We start from the raw sequence: 9,864 nt of genomic DNA, 5'->3' as shown, positions 1-9,864 counted from the left end.
AAAGCAAGACTTATCTTCCTGTGACGTGTATCCTGCACTGTTATTGGTGGTATTTTATGCTTCAGTTATACAGCACACACATTTCTCTTTTCAACAAGTTTTCCATAAAGATTAAAATATCACATTTTTTTTCCCTAAAAATTCTCAAAATAATCATTAGATTTTCACACTATTTAATGGAAAAATAAAACCAACTACCAAACCTATGATTTAGACAAGAAAAATCTTTATTCAACAAAATGTAAAAATATTATAATTTACATATATCACAATTAATCAATAGTCAAAATTGCACAATTACACGTTTATAAAAATTCCACACATCATCCTTAGAATAATCAGTTTCTGTACAAAGATTTACAGATGTCCAATGTATGTAATTTTTCCTCAGTGTGCTACTGAATTCAGAGGTTCTGCTCGAATATTCCCCAAATCAAGTGCAGAATCTGTTTCTTCATCAATTTCTCCAATGACTGCACTGCAATTAGTTGAGGAGAAAAAAAGTGAGTTAAAACAATCTCATTTCTGGATAAAACTGAGAAGACAAACTAAAAAGAACTACTTAATTTGAAAACCAAATTTTTCATGAAGTCACAAAACTCAAAAAGAAATAATTTGAAGGCAACATTATTGCAGGAATATTAAAGGACACATTTCATATAGTGTGATCTATACATATAAAGAGGTAATATGCTAATTTGCCCATGACTGAGTCTCCTTAACAACCAATTTGCATATGATGCATGCGCAGCAGGAGCAGAGTTCCTAGGGATCTGAGGACAGTGCCTGACAGAAATCTGGTCTGCAAAGGAGAGGAAGCAGCCACAGGGAGCTCTTCCAATCTCCCTGATGGACACCCTACCCCAGCCCCTGTACCGTGGGGGGGGGTGGGGGGTGGGGGAGGCTTACTGGATGGGAAGACCCAGCCTTGGGGGTAGCCGCAGCCTGCACCTCCAACTCCCAATCTCTTCCCCAGCCACTCTCGCGCACAATAATAGCACACAGGTGACCACCCGTTGGCACCACGAGGCACCCGAGGCCAGTGGCTCGCCACTGCCAGGCCCTTACAACTCCAGACTCCGGTGGAGGCCCCGCTGAACTTCGCTGGGGGCGTGGCTAAACCTGCCCTCCTAGCCTGCCTGGTTCCACCCTGGCCCAGCCCCATCCCGCTCCAGATTGGAGCTCTGCCCTGAGCAGGTACAGCTGAGAAACAGCCACATACAATGGCGCCAAGCGGGAAGGTTTGACAGTTACTTCCCCTTCGGCCTCACCACCCACCTAGCACTCTACTAACTCCCTGCCTGCTCCCAGCGCCTCCAGGGATGACACCGCTAAGGGCTGCTGGCCAGAGCCCACCCTCCGAGGCCTGCGGACCCTCTGCAAAGCTTCCATAGTTACAGTCCCAGGAAACAATCATGCCTCCTCCCCTACCAGCACCTGCCACCTGCGAGGGTACCCGTGGGCTTAAAAGTAACAATCCCTTCCCCTTTAGACATCACTTACTGGATGAAGCATTTCTAGGTTTACTAGCTCAGAACCTCCTCATGACAACCCAGTGAGGTCGGTGGAGGAGAGATCACAATTCCCATGGCATATGTGTATGTGTTCAGAAATGAAGCTCAGAGAGGAAAAGGGTCAAGCCCCGTGGTTCCCAAGGTGCAGCACACGCCCCACAGGGGGGCAATTTGGTTTTAAGTGGGGCCAATTAGAGAATGAGCTAACAGTGATTTTTTTGCATTTCTTATGGTTCTAGGGGGTCTCATCTACAGTGTATCCTACATAATAAAAGGCTAATATGCAGATGACCGAATGGTGGAATGACCAGTCACTATGATGCACACTGACCACCAGGGGGCAGACACTCGACACAGGAGCTGCCCCCTGGTCAGTGTGCTTCCCCTGGGGGCGCGCTGCTCAGCCAGAAGCTGGGTTTATGGCTGGTGAGCACAACAGCAGTGGTGGGAGCCTCTCCTGCCTGTGTGGCAATGCTAAGCTGTCAGTCGGACATCCTCCCAGGACCGGATTGCAAAAGGGCACAGGCTAGGCTGAGGAGCCCCCTCCTCCGCCGCAAGTGCATAAATTTCGTGCACCAGGTCTCTAGTCGATCATAAGTCTTTAAAGGAAGAAGACACAAATGGGACAGGTATGGTATAAAAACCCAAAACTTCCAATCCCAAGATTTCAACTCTAGGAACTGTATTGGGGAGGTCTGAGAAGAGGGGAGAATCACAAAATCACTAAATAAGAAAATAAAGCATCTGTTAATTAAGTAACTATTAGGTTTGATTGAATAAATACTCTCCTCCCGTCCCCCTCCCAGGAACTGACTTTTCAGGCCATTTCACAATGGACATTGCCTTTGCTGAGACCACATTTCACTTGCGGTGACCACATTCTATTATCTCATTTCTGGGTATGCATAAAGAAGTCTCCGCCCAGAAGAAGCCCGCCAAAGGTCCTTTAAAAGCCACTGACTTCCATCACTTGGGTCTGGAGCCATCCAGGCTCAGCCACCTGGTGTGTGGATGATTGAATAAATTCACAATCCCTCACCATTCTGGCCTCGTGCATTCCTCCTTCGGTGACCTATCATTAACATCAATGAACTAAATATGTAAGTGTTGTATAATGTTTATTAGTAATTGTCATGATTTCTCAGTTTGCTTGATTTAAATTCAAAACCAAAAAGTAGTGTGTTTTTTTTATATATATACAAAAATAATAGCAGTTAACAAGTACTTAGGTACCTAATAAAAAAATTTTTTTCATGTGATTGGCTATTTCCAGCCAGTAGTTTTCCCATGAGAAAACACAAACCTATAACATTAATTCCATTAATGCTGTGCTAAGTAACAAAGCCATGGCTTTCTAGCTGGATATAATTATTGTTACATCCAGACCAAGAGATATGTGTGAAACATTATTCCACTAAAAACCAGTTTAAATTTGTTTGGTTTTAATGAGAGTAAATTCTTTATAAATGAACTAGAGGCTCGGTGCATGAAAATTCATGCACTTGATGGGGAGGGGTCTCTCAGCTCGGCCTGTCCCCTCTCACAGTAAGAGAGCCCTCAGGGGCGGGAGGTGACCCAGCGACCAGGGGAAGGCGACACCCCCATCACACCTCAGCTGCCACCACTGCTGGCAGCACAAGCCCCGGCCAGCCTTGGTTACCTGAGCCTCAGGTGGCCCTGGGCAGCTGCCATCCAAGGCTTGCCTGTGCCTTGGGCTGGCCCTATAGGGGGGTGGGGTCTGAGGAGACTTGGTTACTCCGGAGACAGGCCTGGGGGGCAGGCCCAGCCATGCCATGTACCTGTCGCCCCAGCAGGGCTAAAAGGACTGGGTGCCGCCAGCTTTTGAGGGTGTGACAGTCAATTAGCATATTACCTCCTTATTGGCTGTGGGCACCTCCATCTTTGTGAGGATGTGATGGTCAATTAGCATATTCTCTCTTTATTAGATAGGATACTTTCAATTCAGAATTTGCCCAATTTTGCTTTAAACTATATAAAGCCTTCAGTTCTCTAATAATGAAAAGTACTAAACTCTGGGGAAATATATTATTTTCTCAAAATAAAACAAATCCAAGATCTCAACTGTACCCCTAAAAGTTTAGGATCATTTAAAATCCTATTGGAAGGCAGTGGGTGCTGATAAATGTTTTAAAACCAGATCTCCAAAGAAAAAAATGGGAGGCTGGTTTACAGTATTTACTGACATCGCTAGTGTAAACCCTCCCACAATTCCCGATATGAAGCTACCAACAAGACATTAATGAACCAGCTTACAAAACTGAAAACACAACAATCTGCTTTCAAAAGTTAGTATAAGCTGGCTTCAGCACATCACTAGGTCTACAGCAAAGATCTACATTTTTTTAAATTGCAGTTAAAAGTATTATTTTTTAATGTAGGAGATTCTTAAAATCAATTTTTATACAGGGAGCTACAATATAAAGAATTAGTGTGTTCTAGTCAGGGGACCTGGGCCCCATCTCCTTAGCCTTCTTATTTTTTTACAGCTCACTTTATAACTTTGCACCTAATAGTCATCTATTTAATAAACCCCCAATTTAGATAAAAATCCAATAATTTTAATCTAAAATATGATTTTCTTAAGATAAACAATTCAAATGAATGGAATTCTTACATCTTCTATATCCTACCTGTCCCCCCAAATAAACTAAGATGCTAATACATCTTTTGCTGCATTCCAGCCATGTTTTAAATCTATACAGTAATCAGTAGAAAACTGATTCAACAATCTTTTAGCTGCTATAACGCACTGTCTAATACAGTAGCCACTAGCTACATTTATTCAATTATATTTAAATAAAATTTAAAATTCAGTCATTCAGCCACATAAGCCACTTTCCAAGAACTCAGCAGTTATACACGGCTAGTACCTACCTTAGTGCTATCTATTGTACCTTAATGCAGATATATAGCATTTCCACCACACCCACCCCAAAAGGTCTACTAAACAGCTTTGTTCTATATTGTTGCAGACTTTTCCTAAGCTGCCACCACCATACTATATCTTCTTAAACTGCCCCATCAGTGCGTCACAAATTAACTGAGGCCACAGCATTGACAAAGCACATATTTAGCATGCCAATTATACTGAAAATTTTTTAAAAAAATAAGTAATAGATAAATACTTGTTTATAAATTCAGCTCTACTTATATAGCAGGAATCATTTAAAATTGTTCATGCAAAGTATTTTCAATTAATTTTCAAACCTTAGCTTTGGTATCCTAGGAGTATATTTATATTCCTCTGAAATTAGAGGTATTTTGGAAGAACTTTCTAAGAAGCCTCCCTAATGAATTATTCAGTGTAAGTTGAGACCCTTTCTGAACCCTATCCAGACCACTTAACTATTAGAAATACGGACAAATCTCAGTAGATAAAAACCTCCTCTCCACATAGTAGGACAGTACACCTATAGTATATTTAACCTGCCTTAAAGAAGACACATTTCACTTACACATTGTCACCTCTTACGATGTATAACCCTAGTACCACTTGTTCCACTCCCTGCGAAGAGCTGAACACTCGTTCATGGCTTTCATCCAAAATCAAATTAATGGTCTGGTCAAAACCTTTCAGTGTTCCCTGTAAAAAGAAAAGTTTAAGTATTCAGGTTTACTTAAATATGTAAATTTAACCAGACAATAATTTTAGGTGCTGGGTCCTCCAATAGAAATATACAAGTCCACTATAAAATGTAATTCCTCTTTATAATTACCGATATTCTGGCACAAAACTTACCTCTTGGTTTTTTAAGGGGTAAAAGAAAGTACAGCACACATTTCACTAGTGTGCAGAGTTGCTTAGACTTACAAAGGACATCAATGTACCAGTGTAATTCCAAGAAAATAGCAAAAAAGCCCGACCAGAAGCTAACATTCTACAGAGACAAACTAAAACAAGTTAAATCTAAGGGGGAATTATACAAGGCTGGGCAAAAGTAGTTACAGTTGCAGGTATGAGAAATACAAGAATAAACTGTGTTTTGCTTACTCATGAGTGTAAACCTACTTTTGCCACCCTTGTGTGTGATATATATATATATATATATATATATATATATATATATATATATATATATATATATATATATATGTTTGGAACTATATACCAGCTATTGCAATATAGCAGTATCACTTCATGCAACACACTAGTACTAGACTTGTGCTAAACACACTGTACACATTATCTCAACTAACCTTTTCCTTTTGAGTAGATGTAATTATTCCCACTTCAGAAAAGGAAAACTGAGGCACAGGGAGGGTAAGTAATCTCTAAAGGTTTCTTAGGCAGAAAGTAGCAGAACTAGGATCTGACCAAGAAAGGATAGCTTCAGAGACAGACAGCTGAACTACTAAACTACTATAAACAAGCAAATATAATTTACATTCTTAAGAGATTCAGATAAGTCCCATAAAGATATATAAACCTCAACTGTTCTTAACAGTTAACACAATGAGTAGTTGGCAGAAACTGTTCTAGGGGCCTCGCATGCATTTACTTATTCAATCCTCCTAATAATGCAATAAGGTAGATACAAACATGACTGAAATAATTAAGAGCCAAACCTTGAAGAAAATATACAGATAAAGTTTTTATGGAAGACTTCTGATTTTGAATAAGGGAAGACATGGGCATAGCACAGCACAATAACTCGAGGCTATTCAATATTTTGAAGAACGTTATATTTGTTTGGTTGTTTAAATCTCTGAAGCTCCCTATTAAATTGTTTCATGTTTTGAAAATCAACATATATATAAAATCCGAATGAAATAAAGAGAAAACAAAATATGAAACACGGTCTATAGTAAAGTAATTTGCAAATAGTTACCACACACACACATAGCATTTGGCTTCATTTTACATATAACTGTTCTATCAAGTATACCATGCATCAAAGAAATGCTGAACAAATGAACTTTAGTACTCAAAATGCTGTTTTTAAAAAGCTTCCCTTCTTTTATAAAATTAAAATAATTTTCCAATTCATTACATATCCTTTTAACAATAGAAAAATTTAAACTGTGTTTTTGAAAAATAAAAAAATAAAAACTACTTGTAAATGTGTTAATAGCAGAAAGCTTTTTTATTTTTAATTTTTTTATTGATTATGATATCACATAATTGTCCTCACTCCCCCATTCCCATCCCAAACCCATCCCCACATATGTCCCCACCCACCCTGTTATCCATGGGACTTGTGTGCATGCATATGGGCCTAGCCAGTGGCCATAGCAGAAAGCTTCCTGAAGTGTTGAGATTAAAGTATTTCAAACTGTCCCTGACAAAATTTAAGCTGATGTGCTTAAAACATGATTGTTCTCTTGATTACGAAGGAAATAAGACCCAGTTTGGTTCTGCCACTTGATTACAGGTGACTCTGGGAAAGCAACTCACTTTTTCTGAGCTTGGTGCCTAATGTAGAATACAAGGGTATTTGTAGTCTCACCTAGTTGTCCTGATTATTAAATTATAATATCTATACTAATAAAGGGTAACATGCTATAATAATTAGACCGGGTCAATTGGACATCTTCCAGTTGTCCTGGACAAAGCCACAGTGGCAGGGGCCAAGGCTAAGGTGGTTAGGGGAGATCAAGCCAGCAGGGGAGAGTGGTTAGGGGCAATCAGGCAAGCAGGCGAGCAGTTAGGAGTCAGCGGTCCCAGATTGCAAGAGGGATATCCAACTTGGTAGTCGGACATTCCCCCAAGGGTTCCTGGATTGGAGAGGGTGCTGGCCAAGCTAAGAGACCACCCTCCCCCGTGCACAAATTTCGAGCACTGGGCCTCTAGTAATTTAATAAATGGCAAAATCTAACACTCTGACTGGTAATCTTCTCTTAAGACTTACTGAGAAAAATCACAAGAATTAAATAGAAAACAAACAAAAATAGAACTGCAGAATGGAAAAATGAGATTAAATTATATAAATTAGATACAGTTAGAATATAGTTTAGTAGCCTTAAAACTTTTTTGAAAAGCAAACAGCTATATGAATTATATGTGAAGAAATAATTAAGTAGCCCAAAATTATGGAATAAATTCCTCAGATCAAGGAAGAGGTCAAGGAGAGAATCTCAAATTTTTCTGTAATTAAAAGGAGATACTGTGATAAACAGACAAATGAGATGAAATAAATTTAGGGTCAATCATCATAATTTGTCCTACAGAAGAGAGAGGTCATACAACCTCAGAAGAGTCAAAGAATATTAACACCATACACACCTTAAATGTTCCATAAATGTAGTATGTTAGGCCCAGTGCATAAAAAAAGATCCTAAGAACAATATGCAAACTTTCAAATAAATATTATGATTCATGTAGTGAATATCAGAGTACTGAATGGAAAAAGAAATAAATATTGGGAAAGACCAATATGAAATACGGATGTCTGCATACTATTATATACTACCAGTAGATGCTCTGAGGGCAGAATCTAGCTTCCAGAAGCCTTTAACTCATATTCAAACTTGTTAATAAAGAAAAAAATACTACATTCACAACGTAAAGACTTAAAAGTTTGTAACTCCTCCAACCCTCGTCATATTTACACAATTAGAAAAGGAGAAAATAGAAAAAGAAAATCCTTTTCTGTATGTGATCAGGGTAACCTTTCAGGTGAAGAGCTGAGACACAAGAAAACTGTAATGCAGGTGTAACACTCCCGTGCCCAGGCACTGCAGATCAGAGCTTCTACAGAAAAACTTACAACCAATAAGCCTCCAAGAAAGGAGAGAATGAATATGCCAAATACTTACCACTATCATCCTCCCGTCAGAAGTAATAACAGCAACAGTTCCTGGTAACTGAATCAAGGAAAGCATTTCTCAGGGAATGGGACCTGAAAACTTATTGTAGAACCTGGTAAGGAAGTGGTTTGAATCGCTGGGGGAAAGGTGACAGAATTAAGATTCAACTATTCAACACACACACTACATTCACAACCTAAAAACGTGAGGTTTCTAACGTCTTCAATTCCTTGTGGCAATTAGAAAAGGTAAAGATAGAGAAGAAGAAAAAAAAAATCACTGTCCAATGTGATCAAGTATAACCTGTCTGTCTCAAAGCCGCTGTGATGTTCGGTTCTTTCTAACTGGGTACCTCTGGGTCTGAGCAAGGCATGTCCCCCTTTCTTAGACCTGTGTGCTCATCTCTACAACTAAAATGGGTTAGTGCTAAATGATTTCAAGTGTGGTAAGACCCTGTCTTCCAGGACTTGGCTTCTGGAATTCAAAAGAAAAGCTGTAATGAGTGGCACAGGAATAAATGTGCTTCACAGCATTAAGTCTTTAGTATTTCGCTCTCCTCCTCCCCGCCACACACACACACACACACACACACACACACACACACACACACACACACACAATGTAGCGTTCCTGCCCGGAGACTTTAAAACTGTCATACATGCACCGAGCACGGGAGACTGCCCGGAGGCTTTATAAGTTGTGTGTCCCCTGCGACGAGCCACCTCCCAGCTTTATTTCCATTCTATCCACAAAGAAGCTGAGACTTCAGCCGGTCAAGGGGCAGGACAATGAGCCGAGCCTAGGAACAAAACAAGTGCAACACATGGATTTACAACAATAGCGTCATCGGTAGCACCACGGTTCCTCTCATTCCCCAACTTGACGGCCTAGAGAAGTAGAAAGGATGAATAAATCGATGACTTCTACAGACAAGGAGACATTCCGAATAATCTCATGCGTTAAAGGTTAAAACGAAAAGGCGCGATTTGGGCCCATTCGTGTCGCGGGCGCTGGATTGGTGGGTCCGGGATCCTTAACCCCCGAACCCGGGTCGCGCAGTGGCCGGAAGTCCCCACCGCCCGCCGCCTCGGCCCGGGCCCTCTCCGGCCGGGCGGGGGCCTCCCCGCGGCTCCGGCCGGCGCCGGCGGGGCCGCCAGAGGATACGGTTGATGTAGTTCTCCAGGGCGGAAGTCATGCTGCTCGGCCAACACTCCGGGGGACGAAGAAGCGCGGGCGACAAAAGGAGCCGCGGCAGCCCAGGCAGCCCGCTTGCCGTCCACGGCAAATACCGCGAGAGTTCCACACCGCAGCCTCCGCGAATCAGAGGCGGAGAAACCAGCCAACCGCGCCCAGGAGGCCAAGCGGCGCGAGTTTAGGGCGCGTGCGCAGAGTGTTCTTTCCGCCGATTTCCGGGTGTGTGCGCTGCAGCCGCGCGCCCGAAAGCTAGCGGGGGGCACAGCCCATCGGGGTCGGAGTGGGGAAAGCGGGCGAGCGAGGAGATCCCCAGCGGAGTGAAAGGCGTGGGTAGAGGTGGGAAAGCGTTGAGGGAGGACGGGGAAAACGGAATACTGTAAGGTGTTCT

General features: G+C 41.7%; 1 protein-coding gene across 1 annotated transcript; it reads right to left on the bottom strand.

The window, feature by feature from the left end:
- Positions 1-206: 206 nt before the first annotated feature.
- On the bottom strand, positions 207-9,595 carry LSM8 (LSM8 homolog, U6 small nuclear RNA associated). The gene is made up of 4 exons (XM_036425301.2): positions 9,447-9,595; positions 8,292-8,332; positions 4,991-5,118; positions 207-478 (listed from the first exon to the last, which is right to left on the bottom strand). The coding sequence occupies exons 1-4, from the start codon at positions 9,475-9,477 to the stop codon at positions 388-390; spliced, it is 291 nt and encodes a 96-aa protein (XP_036281194.1). The 5' UTR covers positions 9,478-9,595; the 3' UTR covers positions 207-387.
- Between the last annotated feature and the right edge of the window lie 269 nt (positions 9,596-9,864).

Source organism: Pipistrellus kuhlii, unplaced genomic scaffold (genome assembly GCF_014108245.1).
Source record: "Pipistrellus kuhlii isolate mPipKuh1 unplaced genomic scaffold, mPipKuh1.p scaffold_m20_p_10, whole genome shotgun sequence".
NCBI lineage: Eukaryota > Metazoa > Chordata > Mammalia > Chiroptera > Vespertilionidae > Pipistrellus > Pipistrellus kuhlii.
The sequence above is the reverse complement of the archived record's forward strand: the minus strand, read 5'-3'. Positions and strand labels throughout refer to the sequence as shown.